Raw genomic sequence first — 22,064 nt, forward strand, 5'->3', positions numbered from 1 at the left:
TAGTTCTCAAATTGCAACACATAGCTATGGAGAAAACACTGATTAACGTATGTGCCTATGACACTGAGTACTTGAATGGTTCAGTAGAACAACACTGGACTCCAAAAAAATTTCACAAAGGGTGCAAAGGAATAGTCAACCCATAGAAGAACTGAGGCTAAGATTGGGTTCAGAACAAGAGATCAAAGATTTCACATCAAGGAAACTTGATGTGAGCAGAACATCATTTGTTCTAATCACATTTTTTGAGCAGAAGCATTTTCATTGGTCTTTTCTATTGCAGTCACCATTAGTCTCACTAAAGCACTTGCTGATGATTATAAAATCATGAAAACTGCATCACACTTACAGAGCACTGACTGTTTTGTTGGACAGCTTGCAGAAAAGCTTCTCATGGAAACCAGAAGAGTAAGATAATCTTGTTAGCTTCTCCTATAAACCATGTTTTTAAGAGCATGCTATCTATAGGTAGGTGCTAACACAACCCTGTTAATCATCTCACCTGTTTGGACTTCCAGACATCAAGAACTGGCATTCCAGCTATGATAGAGTTTGGATCTTCCTGAGCTGCTGAATTAACTGTATCATTTGCACCAATTACAAGGACCAAGTCAGTTTCTGCAGCAAGAGAAAGAAAATAAAACTGATGAAAAATTATCTGAAACCTGAACACTGAGACTGATGTACATTTGTGTGTTAAATCTGATCTTCAGAGGCAGAAGAACCTCTTATGGTAAGCACTCTACAAACATTTATGGGGACTTCATTCACAAATATTTTACAAACTTATCAAGGCAAGTTATACATTAGAGTCCAAGTGTGCTACCAACTACTCCCAGCAAACTGCAAGCATCTAGAACCCCATTTCAAGGGGCTCGTTAGGCCACTCTGCCACACAAAGTTAAATCCTTCAATATTTAAATGTGGTTTCATACACACATAGTATCAGCACTTTCAAATCTCTCTGTGCCTGGTTTTTCCTTTGAATATTCGTTAGAAAAACCTTTTACTAGTGTGCTGGTTTTGGCTGGGATAGAGTTAATTTTCTTCATATTAGCTGGTATAGGGCTATGTTTTGGATTTGTGCTGAAAACAGTGTTAATAATGCAGAGATGTTTTAGTTATTGCTGAGCAGTGCTTACACAGTGTCAAGGCCTTTTCTGCTTCTCACACTGCCCCACCAGCGAGTAGGCTGGAGGTGCACAAGTGAAGAAAAGGGGAAGTCGAGGGCGCGGCTCCCGGGTGCTGGGCGACGGTTCCGGAGTAACGACACAATCCCAATATGAGTATGGAAGTTCTCCGTTTAATGATTACACATACAGGATATATATAGACTCTAAGCAGAGAGCACGCTGATCACGCACCAAAGCCCGCGTTTCCATTGGTAAAGCCTTGCTGTCCACGCGTACTAGTAGCATATATGATTGGTCTATAAATTTAGATACACAGAGCGATGAGCACCCCCTCCCCTTTTTCTGTTTCTTTTATCTGTTTGTTACAACTGCCAAGTTCTTGTTTTGTTGCATTTTTGCAGTGTTCAAGGAGAGTCCAAGGTGACTCGCTCTGGGCCTAACTCTTGCTCAAAGCCTGGATTGCTCAGACTGCTCAGTGGCATGAAATCATGCCCCCTCTCACTTAACCAAGCCTCCACAATTCCCCCTTCTTGTTTTTGAGCAAGCCAGGCCTGATTAACAATTTTTGTTACAGATTGCTGCAAGCAGGAAAATAAGCAAGGCACTATTAGCAGAATAACCATGATTATAAGCGCTCCCATAATAAGCATTTTTATCAAATCCATCAACCACCCTCCAATTTCAAAACTGCCAAGCCAATTATCCAGAAACCCATGACGTTCCTTCAATTTGTTCGTCGAGCTCAGCAAGTCCTGAATCTGTCTATGAATGGACTGCGAAGAGTCATTCAAATCCATGCAACACATCCCATCAAAATCCTGACAGCCATGTCCATGCATAAGCAAAAGAAAGTCTATGGCAGCTCTATTTTGCAAAGTTGCATGCCTAACACTATCAACATCATTTTCCAAGGCTCCTAAGACCTTGGAGGTCTCATTGACCCTTTTTCCACTCCAACAAGTCAACCTTCTTAACTGCGCTATTGCATGCGCCGAAGCAACCCCCGGTGCAAGGAAAGACACGAAGATTGCTTCCGTTTTTGACCATAATTCTACTTCCTCCTGACAGTCCTCACGAAAAGAGGACGTGCTCCACCTTTGTCTGAGGCGATGTAATTGAGTGTGATTTAATATCAATTTCTGAGAGGGCATTAGTAGGCTTAACTTGACCAATGTGCATGGACCTCCTACCTTTTTACTAGGTAGACCAGGCCAGGCCCTGTCTCCACAAATTAGGAATAGGCCTTTTGGTAGCTTTCTGGGAAATTTAATATCTGGAATCTGCCACTGAGTGCCTGGGTTCGGTCCTCTCCCCTTTTTCCCATAGGTCTGGCGACACCAGACAGAGTCATTTTTCCATATTTCACCACTAGGGGTTACATTTTGTTTCCTGGTGCCGTTGTTCCAGTCCGTATAGTTACGACCTTCAGAATAATTGAAAAAGACACAAGCCTCCGTCCCTAGAGTCCCCAATATATCCAATTCTTGGGGCTCTAGTGGACTGACTGGTAAGAAGTCATCCCATACATCCCAATTGTTAACGCATTTTACTGCTGTTTTACACTTTGTTTGTAAAGCCTCACTTCGTCCTGTTAGCACCTCTTTATTCGCTGATCCGTTTAGGGGCATCCCCACTAAACAGGTGTGGAAGGGTTGTTCAGGCTGAGCTAAAGAGGCACAAAATTGCGTTTGATTCAGTGTTCTCATTAGTGTAATCCAGATATTGTTACTGCCTTCCCAAGGTGTTTTGGGATGATACACAGTATCATGTGCCACTGACAGAGGTAACAGGATTAAGAGGGACCAGACCGGTCTGAATTTCTTTTGATCCATTTTGCCCTTCACTTCTTACACTCCTTTTTCGTCTTCTCCCACTTCCTTCTTTCAACTTCCCACTCCACTGGTATACAATTACCGTTACTACATTCAATAGCCACCAGTAAGACTATTTCGCCAAAAACACACGTATTATTAAACCACCCTGCTTGACAGAATTGATATTCTTCCTCAGTTAACGGTTCCGTACCTGCTTTTAGAACTTCGTTTCCTAACTCTGTCTGTTCTTTCAGACACCTCCTACACCATCGACATGCATATGACGCTCTCTTCCAAAACCTCTCAACACACATAAAACACCTACGCAAAACCCACGGATCACATTCAATACCCCATATATTACTCATGCACACTGGACACTTGATTTCCCTCCTGTTTGTAAATAAACTGTAGCTTTTTATCTTTTGGCAGATGTGTTAACAATTGTTCAGTAAAGTCCTATAAGGCCATACACCACTCAAAGTACTGAGCTGCAATAGGAACGGTTAGTGATGCAGGATCTGTGGCCACAAGCTCTCGACATCGCATCCGATCTTTGATGATAATCTGTGCCAATAGCTCTGTAACGAATTTGATCATTCTGAATTCCATTGATCAATTATTGCATACGGAATTTGCCTATCAAACAAAGTGATAATTTGTATTTCCTGATTCAAATCAATACGATGAACAAATTTGGAATGTAGCCTGCTTTCTATTTCTGTAATCAGTTGTTGTACCTCTGCGCTTCACTGCGGTTCGGGTTGCGAGCTGACTGCTTAAGCCTGGCCTTTCTCCAGTTTCCCTGCACTCTGCAGCTGGTTGTTATCAGCTGACCTTGAGCATTATATTTGGACCTGCACAGTTTCACAAAATGCCTCAGCTTCTCACAGCAAAGACACATCAAAACACAGTTATCTCTCCCACTCAGCTTCGATTTCTTAAGGCAGTTTTTCTTAAAGTGACCTTCTTGCTCGCATGTATAACAACGATGAACTACCTTAACTGCCACCGCAAAAGTTTTTGTTAAATGCTCCATCTGAAATGTGGTGTTTCCTACTTTCCCACACGCATCCATTAGCTCGGTTAAAGTGGGGTCACGATTCGCCATCCCTGTAATAATTTTCCTGCAGTCCTCATCTGTGTTGTCCCTCGCTAACTGTAGTGGCAATGCTTCCTTTACAATTTTCCAATCTAATGGTTGCCAAATATTTCTTTCCTCAGGACCCGCACCCACAATCACCGGATACGCTTGTGGAATTATAACCCCTTCTAATAACGCATCTCGAATGCTCTCTTTCCATTTCACTCCTTCCCCCCTTTCCCCTGTATTCGCAGGCGGATGCTGACCCTCTCCCTCACCTCCCACATTACCAGATGGACGCAGACCTCCCCCCCTGCCCTGATCTAAAGGTGGAGTAGGGAACTGCAAAGGAGGTTGAGGTGGCCCTAATACTTGTCCCGAACACAGAGGGGGGTTTGGGGGAGACATAGTCACATGTCTCGAGGCGTTGGCTGAACGATGCTGCTGCAATTCCGTCTTTAATTCTTCCAGTCGTCTACCAAGCTCTGTCATGTCAATTTCATGTCCATTTCGTGATGGTAATGGTCCTTTAAGTCCTTGTGATTCTGGTACTGCTGACTCCGTAACTGGAGACCTTAACAGTGGTCGTTTAGTGCCGGAATGTAAACTTTGTTCAACAGACCCAGGAAATGGCGAATCCGGTAAAGGTGGATACAAAGCAGGTTTACCCTCCTTCTTGTCCTCCTGCTCAGCCTCATCCGTAGAGAGATCAATGAGAGGAGGAGGGGGTTTCGGCCAAGTCTCCTGTTCAGCATCTGAATCAATTAGTTCAAAACGAGCTCGTGTTTTAGGGCGCACTATCAGTCCTGATGGATCTGTATCTATTTTACTCGCTCCCCGCTCCTCAGCTTTTTTCGGAGCCGTCCGTACCAACGGCAGTAAAGGAGCTGCCACCGGTACAGCCTCCGGGGCCGTGGGAGGTGTTGGTCCCGCAAACAGTGAGGGGGTAGTAGACGCCTGCGGTCCTAAAGCCATAAAAGCTGTATGTGTGACTTCTCTCTCTGCTTTTATTCCTTTTAACGCTTCGCTAACCAGCCTCCACGTAGTAGACAATTTATAGGCTTCCTTATCACCACTTGACACCGCATCCCAGAGAGAGTCACCAATCTTCTCCCACAAAGGCACTTCAAAGACATCATTAAAGGTTGTAAAATGTCCTTTATCTTTTGCCCAAAACAGTAACTGCTTTAACGCAGCTTTGTCGTATTCCTCCTTTTCGTCAGGGTCCTTATTAATAGTCTTTTTCCACGTAATATCTCCCAGTTCTTTCCATTCCTCCACAGAGAATACAAGCGCCGTGTCCTTAAAACGTACCCAGCGCTGTCCCAGCTTTATCAATTTAATGAGTTGTTTTATCGTTGTCTCATTTCCTCTCTTAGAGAAGATACTAATGAGCAACGCGGAGGCAGCTTCCATCTCCATAGCTGCCCCCCGTTTCGGTGCTTGTGTGCGCTGCACAGCACCAACCAGTGTCTGCTCTACCTTTTCTTTCAAGCAGCACCTATTCCTGGGAGTGGAGTGGCCAACTCTTCCAGTGTCTGCTCTGCCTTAGAGACCCAAGCAGCACCCTCCCAGCCGTTCTTTCCCAGCACCCTCCAAAAAATTCTGCCTACCGCAGTTATGGAATTGAGCTCGCAGCGAGAAGGATGTCCTTTTGCTCCGTGGTAACCATCCTCTGCTACCAGTTGAAGAAAAGGGGAAGTCGAGGGCGCGGCTCCCGGGTGCTGGGCGACGGTTCCGGAGTAACGACACAATCCCAATATGAGTATGGAAGTTCTCCGTTTAATGATTACACATACAGGATATATATAGACTCTAAGCAGAGAGCACGCTGATCACGCACCAAAGCCCGCGTTTCCATTGGTAAAGCCTTGCTGTCCACGCGTACTAGTAGCATATATGATTGGTCTATAAATTTAGATACACAGAGCGATGAGCACCCCCTCCCCTTTTCCTGTTTCTTTTATCTGTTTGTTACAACTGCCAAGTTCTTGTTTTGTTGCATTTTTGCAGTGTTCAAGGAGAGTCCAAGGTGACTCGCTCTGGGCCTAACTCTTGCTCAAAGCCTGGATTGCTCAGACTGCTCAGTGGCATGAAATCATGCCCCCTCTCACTTAACCAAGCCTCCACACACAAGAAGTTGGGACAGCTGACCCCAACTGACCAAAGGGATATTCCATACCATATGATGTCATGCTCAGCATATAAAGCTGGGGGAAGAAGAAGGAAGGGGGGGACATTCGGAGTGATGGCATTTTGTCCTCCCAAGTAACCGTTACGCGTGATGGAGCCCTGCTTTCCTGGAGATGGCTGAACACCTGCCTGCTGATGGGAAGTAGTGAATGAATTCCTTGCTTTGCTTTGCTTGCATGTGCGGCTTTTGCTTTACTTATTAAACTGTCTTTATCTCAACCCACAAGTTTTCTTACTTTTACTCTTCTGATTCTCTCCCCCATCACACCGGGGGAGAGTGAGCGAGCAGCTGTGTGGGGCTTAGTTGCCGGCTGGGGTTAAACCACAACAACTAGAAACTTCCTTATTTTTAAATAAGGATGTAGGAAAGCAAAACGTTGTACGTACATTGCTATACTGGTTTGCAAGATATAACAGGGTCAAATCATCCACAGCACCTGACCTAAAGAAATAACAGTATTTTTCTCCTGTATGGAGCAGTAGCAGTGATTAAAAAAGACACAGCATTTGTCATTTATTTCACAGCTACAAGCAATTGAAAAAAAGTTCTCTTGGTTCTGGAGGAAACAAGTTTCACAGGCCTATTTATCCCTCTCCCTTCAATACCTACTCTTTTCTGTACTCCTGCATCCCATATTTCCCTTTGCTTTAACCTGTCTTTACTCTCTGCTTCTCAGTTTTCTGCTTTTGAGTCAGGCCATTTCTTGTATTCCTCTGTGCTCACTTGCCATCAGCTGGGAGAGCACTCAGATTGCAAGAGAAAGACCTCTGCTCCTCTACAGTGGTATCACAACAGGCACAAAGAGAAACTGAATGGCCTAAGATTTTCTATTTTTAAAATCCTTGTGTGATGTAAAAACAGAAGAATCAAATAAAAATTGACAAGATCAAATCCAATCTATTAGAAACTTATAGCTCGCATGCTAACCTGGGAAGTCTTTGTTGATCTCATCCATTTCCAGTACAATATCGTAGGGAACACCAGCTTCTTCTAGGAGTACGTTCAGCTGACCAGGCATACAGCCAGCCACAGGGTGAATACCAAACCTAACAGGAAAAATTCCAACCCCATTAATAAGTACTGACCACTCTGTTTTATATAACAAAATTGCCACCTGTGACCTACAAGGCTGAGAAGTTCTTTAAGCACACGTACGAATTAATAAAAATAAATGGTTAAATCTTAACAATATTGTAAGTACTTTTCCAGTGTTGCAGGGAACTGAGTGGGTGGGAAAGGGAACAACGCCCATAGATTTGACTCTTCACCTGGAGAGCAGCTGTTCCTTTTCTGGAAAGTTAAAAGTATGACTGACACAACAGGTATGCAAAAGAATATGCTCAATTCCCAGTAAAACTAAAAAATCTAGGAGCACAGTTTCAATCCCTCCATCATAAGAAGACTCTTTCAGAAAGTTGTTGCACCTGCAAAGCGGCTTTGGAGAGCCTACTGCAATAAAAATGCCAAGGACACTTCTAGTGACAACATGGAAGGAACTAGTAGCCAGAAATGCCCAGAAACACATCACTGCAGGATGGACCAACAGAGTAAATTTTCCCCCCCTGCCCCAGCAAAAGCTTATACCAGCAAGCTTTGTGGGTTTTCTTCAATTACTTTTTAAAGTAATAGGACTAATTTTACCATTCTGTCTGGCTACAATCATCAGCCCAAATCACATCACGCACAGCAAGCATTCACGTGCACCTTCCAAGCAGTACCATATTTAAAATCTTGTGACAGATATCTTTGGTTCTTTACGAATAAGCCCATTTGCTGCAAAACCATCACCCACATTAATATGCTTCGCAGGTCTCTTACATCACTGAAAAGTGAAAGCACCACAGAGTAAGTGAACTGGCTACAACAGAACACTCTTCATGAAAAGGCCAAAAGCGTGCAGCCTTCCTGAAGCAAAAGCACTCCTAGACCTAGAAACGCACTTGGAAACGCTCTGGAGCTATCACTAAATGTAATGTTGACTCAAGCACACCAGAAATGCCTCAGATGAATGTTGTATAGGGCTGAATCTAAATGTTTAATAAGGAAGTCTACATGTATTTTGGAATAGACAGAAAATACCCAAGAGAAAACTGTAAATTCTTGGATTTCTGAGCAGAAATTTCTGAGCAGAAATCCAAGTGAGTCAGGAATGCAATAAAAGGAATTCAGACAGACTTCTTCAGAAAGGAGGGAAAAACTGATAAATCAACTTGCCATGACAGAGGGATTGTCACGTATTTTTATTTTCAACTCCACTGCGACAGAAGTGGACCATCAGTGATGTGTTATCCACAAGTCACAGTCCAATCAATGTTGGGGATTGGCTGCATGACAAAGGTCATGGCTCATTGGAACAACTGTACGAGCAGAGCAGATTCTGAGGCGAGCAAGACTAGGCCTCAGGCCCTGGCCGAAACTGCAATTCATGCTGATGATAGCAGAACGGCAAGGATACTGAGACCTTGACAGGGATCGTAAACAACTAACTAAAGGGGGAGTGAGAGCCGTGAGAATGAGAAAGAAGCACAGCTGGCTAACCGCAAGTAGGAGGGATATGCAAAAGTAACTTGTAGAGCTTCAGCCAATCAATAGTTGACTAGTAGGCATAATTAAAATCCACTGTATAAATAGATGCTGTCTGGGCTAATAAAGTGACGCATGCTTTATCACTCATAATGAGTTGTCTGCGTGTTGTTCCTCCGCTACTCGCAAATGGCGCCCGAACAAGGACATGAAGGAAATGAGCAGGAGTAGCGGACACAGAGAAGCACCGGTAGCAGCGACCGGGGGGCCAAGATCGACCCAACGCTGACTGGCGCAGCGTGTTGACCAGCGGAGCCTGAACCGTCCAAAAGGGGTTCGCCGTCTGTGAGGGCTGCCGGGAAGGCTGCATCAACGATTTGTCCTACAATGGAGTGCCTTAACCAAGGAGCACGAGTGCCTTAACCAAGGAGCACGGAGAGATCGCCGGCAATATGGATTTCGAGGTAACCCAAGAATTATTGCAGCGCTTTTTAGAAAAGCAGGGAGTAGATTGTATCAAACAATTGTCAGGAATAGTTGCCTATGGGAAAGTTAAAGGCTGTTTCCAACAACCCGACTCCTTGTTTGAAGTAGAGGAATGGCGAAAATTCGGTGATATCTTGTGGGACCAAAACCTCCCACAGCCCCAGTGGCTGTACCGGTGGCAGCTACTTTATCGCCATCAGTACGGACGGCTCCGAAAAAAGCTGAGGAGCGGGGAGCGAGTAAAATAGATACAGATCCATCAGGACTGATAGTGCGCCCTAAAACACGAGCTCGTTTTGGACTAAGTGATTCAGACGCTGAACAGGAGATTTGGCCGAAACCCCCTCCGAAACCACCTCCTCTCATTGATCTCTCTACGGATGAGGCTGAACAGGAGAACAAGAAGGAGGGTAAACCTGCTTCGTATCCACCTTTACCGGATTCGCTGTTTCCTGAGTCTGTTGAACAAAGTTTACATTCCGGCGCTAAACGACCACCGTTAAGGATGCCATTTAAGGAGTCAGCAGTACCAGAGTCACAAGGATTTAAAGGACTGTTACCATCACGAAATGGACACGAACTTGACATGACAGAGCTTGGTAGACGACTGGAAGAATTAAAGACGGAATTGCAGCAGCACCGTCCAGCCAACGCCTCGGGACACGTGACTATGTCTCCCCCAAAACCCCCCTCTGTGTTCGGGACAAGTATTAGGGCCACCTCAACCTCCTTTACAACTCCCTACTCCACCTTTAGATCAGGGCAGGGGGGGAGGTTTGCGTCCATCTGGTAATGTGGGAGGTGAGGGAGAGGGTCAGCGTCCACCCGCGTATACAGGGGAAGGGGGGGAGGTGAGGGAGGAGTGAAATGGAAAGGGATCATTCAAGATGCGTTATTAGAAGGAGTTATAATTCCACAAGCATATCCGGTGATTGTGGGTGCGGGTCCTGAGGGGAGAAATATTTGGCAACTGTTAGATTGGAAAATTGTAAAAGAAGCATTGCCACTATAGTTAGCGAAAGACAACACAGGTGAGGACTGCAGGAAAGTTGTTGCAGGGATGGCAAATCGTAACCCCACCTTAACTGAGCTAATGGATGCTTGTGAGAAAGTAGGAACCACCACATTTCAGATGGAGCATTTAGCAAAAACTTTTGCGGCGGCAATTAAGGTAGTTCATCGTTGTTATACATGCGAACAGGAAGGTCACTTTAAGAAAAACTGCCTTAAGAGGTTGAAGCTGAGTGAGAGAGATAACTCTGTTTTGATGTGTCATTGCTGTGGGAAGCTGGGGCATTTTGTGAAGCTGTGCAGGTCTCAGTATAACGCTCAAGGTCAGCTGATAACAACCAGCTGCAGAATACAGGGAAACTGGAGAAAGAACACGGGGGGGGAACCGTGTGCTGACACAAATGAATCTTCCCAACCAGTTCCAGGCCTAAGCAGTTAACTCGCAGCCCGAACCGCAGGGAGCGCAGGACTGGTGTTTCCACACGGGGTTAACCTGCGCGGCTGCCAAGCCTTGGACCTGTGGCAAACAGGGATAATGCTAATGCTGATTGTCAAAAGATCATTGAAGCTTTACCTGGAAAAACAGATTTGAATGTTATGATAAAGGCATGTGCAAAAGTGGGTACTGTGGAACATAAGGCTCAAGTTATGGCTGCGGCCGTACTTGGGGCTTACGTCGTCACAATTGCAGCCTATATTCCAATTGTTAGCAGGGGACACAACTTTAACAGCGCCACGACACACTACTTCAGAGGTACAGCAACTGATTACAGAAATAGAAAGCAGGCTACGTTCCAAATTTGTACATCGTATTGATTTGAATCAGGAAATACAAATTATCACCTTGTTTGATAGGCAAATTCCGTATGCAATAATTGGTCAATGGAATTCAGAATGATCAGATTCGTTACAGAGCTATTGGCACAGATTATTCATCAAAGGACGGATGCGATGTCGGGAGCTTGTGGCCAGAGATCCCTGCATCACTAACCGTTCCTATTGCAGCTCAATATTTTGAGTGGTGTATGGCTAATAGCTTTGCTTTGCAAACAGCCATGGAGAATTTCTCGGGACAGGTTGTTTACCACTTGCCCTCCCATCCTGTTATAAAATTGAGTGTGGAACTTCCAATTGCCACAGGAGTGTGGTGCGCAGACACTCCTGTGGATGGAATTACCATTTTTACGGATGGATCTGGGGACACAGGCAAGACGGGCCTTGTCTGGTATTCTGATGGCAAGTGGGAATCTATGGTAGTACAACAAAATGGTTCACCTCAGGTGGTAGAATTACAAGCTGTATTAAAAATATTTCAGAATTTTCCCATTCCCTTTAATTTGATTACTGATTCAGCATATGTAGCTGGCATTATAAAGCAATTGGATAGATCTGTTATAGAGCATATATGTAATCAGTGTGTTTTTGAATTGCTGCGAGCTCTGTGGCAAGAAATTCAAATCCGAACTGCATTGTTTTATGTTTTACATGTAAGAAATCATACTAATTTGCCTGGGTTTATTGCAGAAGGCAATGCTCGAGTGGACTCTTTGATTTCCAGAGTGGAAGCAATAGCACAACTGCTTGTCAAAGTGCGTAAAAGAATTACAGACATTACCGGACTAGACTCAGATGTTATCTATTTACCTATTGTCCTGGTTTGGCCTAAACCAGGCCGATTTTCTTTTCAGTGATTTTTCCTTTCAGCTAAGTCTCCTCTAAGTAACTGCACTTTCTGAAACTAACTGCATGTTTTTGCAGACAGTGTCTGCTTCCAGGACTGATAACGCTCAAAGTTTGTAGTTATCACTGAGGCACCGGTAGGGATGTTATGCAGAAAGGCTCTTGCTGTACTTATTCTTGAGAGAAACCAAGGTCACTGCTGAATTCCTCACTGCTTACGAGTGAAGAGCCGAAGGGGGGTCGCAGCTGCAGGGGGAAGCGGACAGGGCAGGTGACCCAAAATTGACCAACGAGGGTATTCCATCCCATACACGTCATTCTCAGTATAAAGCGGGGGGATCACGAGGGTCTCGCTCTTTCTGCTATGGCCGGTGTCCAAGGAGGACTCTGTCTGTTTTCCTGCTGCCCCCGATCCCGATCCGTGCATTCCTGAACCCAGCTCTCGACCGTCGCTAGGCCCAGGCTGGGCCTTCCCGGAGCCTGCCCTGCAGTGCCGGTGGTGACGTGGCTGACTTCAGGGGAGCTCAATCTTGGTTTTGTATATATATTTGTATATATTTGATTATTTCTATTATTATTATTATACTTTTTTTTCATTATTATAGTTTATTAAAACTGTTTTAATTTTCCAACCCAGAAGTCTCTCTCCCTTTTCCCTTTCCCTTTCCCTCTGGGGGGAGGGGGGGGATAACAGAGGGCATCTGCCGCAGGTTTAATAGCCAGCCCAGCTTTAAACCGTGACAGATTTATTGGCACCCAACGTGGGGCCCGAGAGAAGCTCCGACAGGTTGCTCTGATAAGTCGAATCCCAGCTCCAGTGGGAGGAGACCCAGAGAGCTCAGCCAAGAGAGTATCAGATTTCTTCCTTTGAGATTTACGAGGGGTTGGAAATTAAAACAGATAGCTAAGATGATAATGTTATTTGTGAGCCTTGTGTTACCTCTTTTCTTTATAAAGCTTGTTTTAGAGTTAAGTGTAATGATACCTTACTTGCCGTATGCGCTGTGTGTTAGTGCTTTCATGTGGTTTAACAGGGCGTGCTGGTCGAAATGTGTCATTTTGGTATGGGTTTTGATACTGATTTATGTCGTGATAAACTGGGCAGTTATTATTCCGATCTCTTATCTCTATGATACAATGATGGGCAGCTTTAATCGCGAATCCGTAGCTGCGCACACCGGGCATCTTTTAACTGATTTTGATAGTATCTGCTCCTTTTTTGCCAAGCTGATTCCTGCAAAATTCGAACAGGGCATGTTGTTATTTTCGTGTGTCCTGAATGTGTTACTGGTGTGCTATGTGATTAGATGTCAGTGCAGCAACAGCGGGAGGTATCATGCTGCCCCTGTAACCAGGAGAAAACACCGAAAGAAATCAGCTAGTAAAGTGAAGGATGATGACTCAGAGGCTTCTAAGGCAGAGCCAGCACAGGACCCAGGTGAGGGCCCTTCTCAGTCAGAGTCAGGGCCTGACACAGAGGGGGGTTTCCTTGATCGTCTTTTTAAAGAAGGCCCATTACACAAGAAGGACAAGAAAGGTCCTTCTAAAGCAGAACAATCACAGGAGGACTCGGACTCGGAAGTAGAGATAACCTACCACTCCTTATCCCTGAAAGAACTGCGAAATATAAGAAAAGATTTTAGTCGTTATGACGGTGAGCCAATTATTACCTGGTTGCTCCGATGCTGGGATAATGGGGCAGATAGCATAGAATTGGATGGTAGAGAAGCCAGACAGTTGGGATCCCTGTCCAGAGATGGTGGTATTGATAAGATGCTTCCAAGAAGGTCGAACAGTATCAGTCTCTGGAGGCGACTCTTGTCAGCTGTAAAGAGCAGGTATCCCTATAAAGATGATGTTATGAGCCACCTAAGCAAATGGACCACTATAGAAAAAGGTATTAACTACCTTAGAGAACTAGCTGTGCAAGAGATCATTTATAAACACCCTCAGGACATTGTAGATCCTGTAAATCCTGATGAAGTGGAATGCAACCGATCCATGTTCCGGAAGGTTGTGAAGAGTGCTCCACCAACACATGGCCATACATTGTCAATATTAGTCTGGGGAGAAGATCCTATGGCACGACCTAGTGTGGGCGAAATGGCTAACTATATGCGACAGTATGAAGATAGTATTTCTTCCCCACTGCAGGCCCGTGTCTCGGCTGTGGAAAAACTGACTAAGGAGAACAAGGACTCATTTAAACAACTGTCAGACAAACTGTCCAGGATCGAGAATAAACTTGACTCTCTACCTACACAGGCCCGTGTTGCAGCCTTTAGGAGGAAACGCCCTCCTACAGGACCAGCTCAAAGGAAACCGAACACGTCACGAGGTATCCTGTGGTTTACCCTGCGTGATTATGGGGAGGACATGAACAGATGGCATGGACAACCTACCAGTACCCTACAGGCACGAGTACGTGAGTTGCAAGCTAACAGAAATACCAGTGAGAATTTTCCTAGGAGGATGGCTGCTCCAGTTACCAGTGAGCAGGACCCCAGTCAGGGTAGATGGGCCTCAAATCCCTTTTTTCCAAGAGTGAATAGGGGAAATGAAGGTCCAATCCCCGTGAGCTGCACGAATCCAATCTTTAATTAGAGGGGCCCTGCCTCTAGCCAGGAGGAGGAGAGGGATAACCGGATTTATTGGACTGTGTGGATTCGATGGCCTGGCACATTAGAACCACAAAAGTATCGAGCCCTGGTAGACACTGGTGCACAGTGCACCCTCATGCCATCGAATCATAAAGGGACAGAATCTGTCAGTATCTCGGGAATAACAGGGGGATCTCAAGAGTTATCTGTATTGGAGGCCGAAGTGAGCCTAACTGAAAATGAATGGAAAAAGCACCCCATTGTGACTGGCCCAGATGCTCCGTGCATCCTTGGCATAGACTACCTTAAGAAAGGGTATTTTAAGGACCCAAAAGGATATAGATGGGCCTTTGGTGTAGCAGCTGTAGAGACTGAGGACATTAAACAGCTGTCTACCTTGCCTGGCCTCTCAGAGGATCCTTCTGTTGTGGGGTTGCTGAAAGTTGAAGAACAACAGGTGCCAATTGCTACTGCCACGGTGCACCGACGACAATATCGCACCAATCGAGACTCCCTGATCCCCATTCATAAACTGATTAGACAATTAGAAAATCAAGGAGTGATTAGCAAGACTCGCTCACCCTTTAATAGTCCTATATGGCCAGTGCAAAAGTCTAATGGAGAATGGAGATTAACTGTGGACTATCGTGGCCTAAATGAAGTTACACCAAGTGGTACGCCACTATAGACATTGCTAATGCATTTTTCTCTATTCCCTTGGCACCAAAGTGCAGGCCACAGTTTGCTTTTACCTGGAGAGGTATCCAGTACACCTGGAATTGACTGCCCCAGGGGTGGAAACACAGTCCTACTATTTGCCACGGACTGATCCAGACTGCACTAGAAGAGGGTGGAGATCCAGAACATTTGCAATATATTGATGACATCATTGTGTGGGGTGATACAGCAGCAGAAGTCTTTGAGAAAGGGGAGAAAATAATCCAAATTCTTCTGCAAGCTGGTTTTGCCATAAAAAGAGGCAAGGTCAAGGGACCTGCCCGGGAGATCCAGTTTTTAGGGATTAAATGGCAAGATGGGCGTCGCCAGATCCCGATAGAGGTGATCAACAAAATAACAGCTATGTCCCCACCAACTAACAAAAAGGAAACACAAGCCTTCTTAGGCGTTGTGGGTTTCTGGAGAATGCATATTCCAGATTACAGCCAGATTGTACGCCCTCTTTATCAGGTGACCAGAAAGAAGAATGATTTTCAGTGGGGCCCTGAACAACAACAGGCTTTTGAACAGATTAAACAAGAGATTGTGCATGCAGTAGCCCTTGGACCAGTCCGTATGGGACAAGATGTTAAAAATATGCTCTACACCTCAGCTGGGGACAATGGTCCTACCTGGAGCCTCTGGCAGAAAGTGCCAGGGGAGACTCGAGGTCGACCCCTAGGATTTTGGAGTCGAGGATACAAGGGTTCCGAGGCCAATTACACCCCAACTGAAAAAGAGATACTGGCAGCATATGAAGGAGTTAGAGCTGCCTCAGAGGTAATCGGTACTGAAGCACAGCTTCTCCTGGCACCCCAATTACCAGTACTAGGCTGGATGTTCAAGGGTAAGGTTCCTACTACTCATCATGCAACTGATGCTACATGGAGTAAATGGATTGCATTAATTACACAGAGGGCTCGAATAGGAAACCCTAATCGCCCAGGAATCTTAGAAGTGATTATGGACTGGCCAGAAGGCAAAGACTTCGGAATGCCACCAGAAAAGGAGGTGACACGTGCTGAAGAAGCCCCACCATATAATGAACTACCAGAGGATGAGAAGCAGTATGCCCTGTTCACCGATGGATCCTGCCGTCTTGTAGGAAAGCATCGGAAGTGGAAAGCTGCTGTATGGAGTCCTATACGACGAGTCACAGAAGCCACAGAAGGACAAGGTGAATCAAGTCAATTTGCAGAGGTAAAAGCCATCCAGCTGGCTTTAGACATTGCTGAACGAGAAAAGTGGCCAAGGCTGTATCTTTATACTGACTCATGGATGGTGGCAAATGCCTTGTGGGGGTGGTTAAAGCAGTGGAAGCAAAGCAACTGGCAGCGTAAAGGTAAACCTATTTGGGCTGTTGAACTGTGGCAAGATATTGCTGCTCGGCTAGAGAAACTAGTCGTGAAGGTACGTCATGTAGAAGCTCACGTACCTAAAAGTCGGGCAACTGAGGAACATCAAAACAACCAACAAGCAGATCAGGCTGCTAAAGTGTTCCAAATAGATTTGGACTGGGAACATAAAGGTGAACTATTTTTAGCTCGGTGGGCTCATGACACTTCAGGTCATCAAGGGAGAGATGCAACATACAGATGGGCTCGTGACCGAGGGGTGGACTTAACCATGGACTCTATTGCACAGGTTATCCATGATTGTGAAACATGCGCCGCAATTAAGCAAGCCAAACGGTTAAAACCTTTGTGGTATGGGGGGCGGTGGTTGAAATATAAATATGGGGAGGCCTGGCAAATTGACTACATCACACTCCCTCAAACCCGCCAGGGTAAACGTTATGTGCTTACCATGGTGGAGGCGACCACCGGATGGTTGGAAACATACCCTGTGCCCCATGCCACTGCCCGGAACACTATCCTGGGCCTCGAAAAGCAAATCTTTTGGCGACATGGCACACCAGAGAGAATTGAGTCGGACAATGGTACTCATTTCAAAAACAGTCTCATAGATAACTGGGCCAAAGAGCATGGCATCGAATGGGTATATCACATCCCCTATCATGCACCAGCATCTGGGAAAGTTGAACGGTATAATGGGCTGTTAAAAACTACCCTGAAAGCAATGGGGGGTGGAACCTTTAAAAACTGGAATAAGCATTTGGCACAAGCTACCTGGCTAGTTAACACCAGAGGATCTATCAGCCGAGCTGGCCCTGCTCAGTCAGACCTTTTACATACAGTAGAAGGGGATAAAGTCCCTGTGGTGCATGAAAGGAATCTGTTGGGAAAAACTGTCTGGGTTCTTCCTGCTACGGGCAAAGGTAAACCCATTCATGGGATTGCTTTTGCTCAAGGACCTGGATGTACTTGGTGGGTGATGCTGCAGGATGGTGGAGTCCGATGTGTCCCTGAAGGTGATCTGATCTTGGGTGAGAATACTTAATTCTGAACTGCATGATGTTAATTGCTGCATAATACTAACAGTGTTCATAAGTGTCTTTCAGGTTGAAGCAGTGGTGATGAGACCGGAGCTAGCTGCAAGTGGCGTCTAGTAATCTCCTCGAGACTGACATCTTTAACCTGCAACCCGTGGGCACGAACTGTGACAAAGCTCATACCATCTTTCCTACCCTGGGAGACTCCTAGCCAGATGGAAACCCACAATCCTGAACTAAATGAACTTGATGAACTTTTTTTTTTTTGTATAGAGATGAATCATAAACTAATGTTATCTGTATATATTTTAAAATGAAAAGTTAGTGGTGATCTGAGTATGACGTGAATGGTATGGAATAAGGGGTGGAATGTCCTGGTTTGGCCTAAACCAGGCCGATTTTCTTTTCAGTGATTTTTCCTTTCAGCTAAGTCTCCTCTAAGTAACTGCACTTTCTGAAACTAACTGCATGTTTTTGCAGACAGTGTCTGCTTCCAGGACTGATAACGCTCAAAGTTTGTAGTTATTGCTGAGGCACCGGTAGGGATGTTGTGCAGAAAGGCTCTTGCTGTACTTATTCTTGAGAGAAACCAAGGTCACTGCTGAATTCCTCACTGCTTACGAGTGAAGAGCCGAAGGGGGGTCGCAGCTGCAGGGGGAAGCGGACAGGGCAGGTGACCCAAAATTGACCAACGAGGGTATTCCATCCCATACACGTCATTCTCGGTATAAAGGGGGGGGATCACGAGGGTCTCGCTCTCTTTCTGCTATGGCCGGTGTCCAGGGAGGACTCCGTCTGTTTTCCTGCTGCCCCCGATCCCGATCCGTGCATTCCTGAATCCAGCTCTCGACCATCGCTAGACCCAGGCTGGGCCTTCCCGGAGCCTGTCCTGCAGTGCCGGTGGTGACGTGGCTGACTTCAGGGGAGCTCAATCTTGGTTTTGTATATATATTTGTATATATTTGATTATTTCTATTATTATTATTATACTTTTTTTCATTATTATAGTTTATTAAAACTGTTTTAATTTTCCAACCCAGAAGTCTCTCTCCCTTTTCCCTTTCACTTTCCCTTTGGGGGGAGGGGGGGGGATAACAGAGGGCATCTGCCGCAGGTTTAATAGCCAGCCCAGCTTTAAACCGTGACACCTATCAAGAAGGAATATCTACAGTGGTTAACAAATCAGTCAACTATTTTTCAAATGGCCTTACAGGACTTTACTGGACAATTGTTAACACATTTATCAAAAGATAAAAGCTACAGTTTATTTGCAAACAGGATTGGGAAGAACAACCTATCAGATCAGAGATATCTGTGACTGGACTAACTGTTTTTACTGATGCTTATAGTTATTATGTTAATTTCATGCCTGTTCTCATGTCTTCGCAAGGATCTCGATCGAATGATGAACCTAGCTCTGCTCATACAAAAAGAAAAAGGGGGAATTGTTGGGGATTGGCTGCATGACAAAGGTCATGGCTCATTGGAACAACTGTACGAGCAGAGCAGATTCTGAGGCGAGCAAGACTAGGCCTCAGGCCCTGGCCGAAACTGCAATTCATGCTGATGATAGCAGAACGGCAAGGATACTGAGACCTTGACAGGGATCGTAAACAACTAACTAAAGGGGGAGTGAGAGCCGTGAGAATGAGAAAGAAGCACAGCTGGCTAACCGCAAGTAGGAGGGATATGCAAAAGTAACTTGTAGAGCTTCAGCCAATCAATAGTTGACTAGTAGGCATAATTAAAATCCACTGTATAAATAGATGCTGTCTGGGCTAATAAAGTGACGCATGCTTTATCACTCATAATGAATTGTCTGCGTGTTGTTCCTCCGCTACTCGCAAATCAATACAGATCACTTGTGAATCACTTGGTCAGTCACCAAGGCGAGCTGCTCTGGAGGCGGCCCAATCTGCAGCGGAGCGGCAGATCTTGGCGTACAGGGGGTTTTCCTGAGGCAGGGAAACGCCAGGGCAGTGGAGAGACCCACCAGGAGCCAGCAGCTCTTGCAAGAGACACTGAGGAGGTCTGGGCGTTGCCAGAGCAACCGTGGCCACCCACACACCTATAAAAAAGCAGCCTAGGGAGCGCTGCAAACAGAGCGGGCAAACAGAGCGTGGTGCAATAGCCAGGGCATGGCACAGCAGTTTGTGCAGAAGGGTGCGCAGGAAGGGCGCGCAGGAAGGGCGTCGTCACCCTACTAGCTCAAGAGGTGAGTTTAATGGGTGGTCATCACCCTCCCAGAAGGAGCTTAGCTATGGTATCCACCTGGCAGAAAGCTGTTCTTTGCACTCACCAGAACAGATGTGGCTACCCAGACAGAGCTCCCACAAAAACATGCAGCCACCCAGGTCTCAGGCTGCAGGGCATGCCAGAGCCTTTCACTAGTAACGGATGGCAGTAGTGAGAACAGCTGTGTGAGGTGTGACCAAGTAGATGATCTGCTCAGCTTGGTGGCAGAGCTATGAGAGAAAGTAGAAAGGTTAAGGAGCATCAGGGAGTCTGAGATAGACTGGTGGAACCATGCTCTGCCCTCCCTGAGACAGAAACAGGAACAGCCACCAGAAAAAAACACAAGATCAAGGGGATCCTGTATCCTCTCCCCACCAGGCAGAAGGCAGTAGCTTAAAGGAAAGGAGTGAATGGAGGCAAGTCCACACTCGGGGTGGCAGGCGAACCCCCTCCTTGCCTACCTCGCCTTCCCAGGTGCCTCTATACAACAGGTATGAGGCTCTGGATGTGAAAGGTCAGTCAATTGATGATGTGGATGATGGTCCATCTACACCAGAGGTGTTGCCAAGGTCAGAAAGGCCTACCCCTCCATATCACAACCACCTCCACGAGGAAGAAAAGATGGGTTATAGTTGTAGGTGACTCCATTCTGAGGGGAACAGAGGATCCAATATGCCAGACAGAACCTCCTCGTAGGGAAGTCTGCTGTCTCACTGGGGCCTGGGTTAAGAACATTGCTAGGAAACTTCCTAGCCTGGTACGTCCCTTGGACTATTACCCATTATTGCTCTTCCACGTGGGTGGCGATGAAGCTGTAACATGCAGTCTGACAATCAAAAGAGACTTCAGGGCCTTGGGACGGTTGGTAAGGGAATCTGGAGCACAGGTAATTTTTTCAGTGACATTGGAAGAAACAGACGGACCCAGTCTATTAATACATGGCTCCGTGGCTGGTGTCACTGCCAGAATTTTGGGTTTTTCGATAACAGGATGGTCTACACGGCACCAGGCCTGCTGGCATCTTTCTCAAAGGGGGAAGAGAGTCTTTGCTAACGAGCTAGCGGAGCTCATTGGCAGAGCTTTAAACTAGACTTGAAGGAGGAGGGGATGACATGCCAAGGTTAGAGGGACAGCGTGCTAGCGAGGGCCCTCAGCCTGTTGCTCTGAAACTTGCTGGGTACGCTGGAGCACACCTGAAGTCTTACAGAGAAGAGCCAGGGGCTCCTGAGGCAATAGGAGCCAACAGGGAAACACCTCAAAGGAATTAAGGGGTGTACCTCTAAAAAGGTGACACAGCCAACAGCCCAGCTGAAGTGCCTCTACACCAATGCATGCAGCACGGGCAACAAACAGGAGGATCTGGAAGCCACCGTGCTGCTAGAAAGCTACAACCTAGTTGCCATTACTGAAACCTGGTGGGACTAATCCCATGACTGGAGTGCTGCTATTGATGGCTACAAGCTGTTCAGAAGGGACAGGCGAGGAAGGAGGGACAGAGGGGTTGCCCTCTACATCAAGAAATGGATAGATTGTGAAGAGCTGCCTCTGAAGAATAGCCACGAGCAGGTTGAAAGCTTATGGGTAAGAATTAGAGACCAAGGCAACAAAGGGAACCTTGTGGTTGGTGTCTATTACAGGCCACCTGATCAAGGGGAGCCTATTGCCGAAGCCTTCTTACTCCAGCTACAGGAGGCATTGCGCTCACAGGCTCTCGTCCTGCTGGGGGACTTCAACCACCCTGACATCTGATGGAAAAGCAGCACAGCAAGCTGCAGGCAATCCAGGAGACTCCTGGAGTGCATTGAGGATAACTTCTTAAGCCAGGTAATAGACAGCCCTACCAGAGGGGACGCGATACCGGACCTGTTGGTCACCAATGCAAGTGAGCTAATCGGTGACGTCAAGATTGGAGGCAGCCTGGGCTGCAGTAATCACACACTGGTGCGGTTCTGTCTTGGTTTGGCCTAAACCAGGACAATTTTCCTTTCAGTGATTTTTACTTCCAGCTAAGTTTCTTCTAAGTAACTGCACTTTCTGAAAGTAACTGCATGTTTTGCAGACAGTGTCTGTTTCCAGGACTGATAACGCTCAAAGTTTGTAGTTATCGCTGAGGCACCGGTGAGGATGTTATACAGAAAGGCTCTTGCTGTACTTAGAGAAACCAAGGTCACTGCTAAATTCCTCACTGCTTACAA

General features: G+C 46.0%; 1 protein-coding gene across 1 annotated transcript in view; it reads right to left on the reverse strand.

The window, feature by feature from the left end:
* Positions 1–22,064, reverse strand: part of LOC137675666 (NAD(P) transhydrogenase, mitochondrial-like) — an 86,905-nt gene that overhangs the window by 1,208 nt on the left and 63,633 nt on the right. Inside the window, 2 exon segments of the mRNA XM_068421842.1 lie at positions 503–618; positions 7,153–7,271. Of these exon segments, the coding sequence (XP_068277943.1) occupies positions 503–618; positions 7,153–7,271 (235 nt within the window).

The sequence above is a fragment of the Nyctibius grandis genome, chromosome W, assembly GCF_013368605.1.
Source record: "Nyctibius grandis isolate bNycGra1 chromosome W, bNycGra1.pri, whole genome shotgun sequence".
NCBI classification, from domain to species: domain Eukaryota; kingdom Metazoa; phylum Chordata; class Aves; order Nyctibiiformes; family Nyctibiidae; genus Nyctibius; species Nyctibius grandis.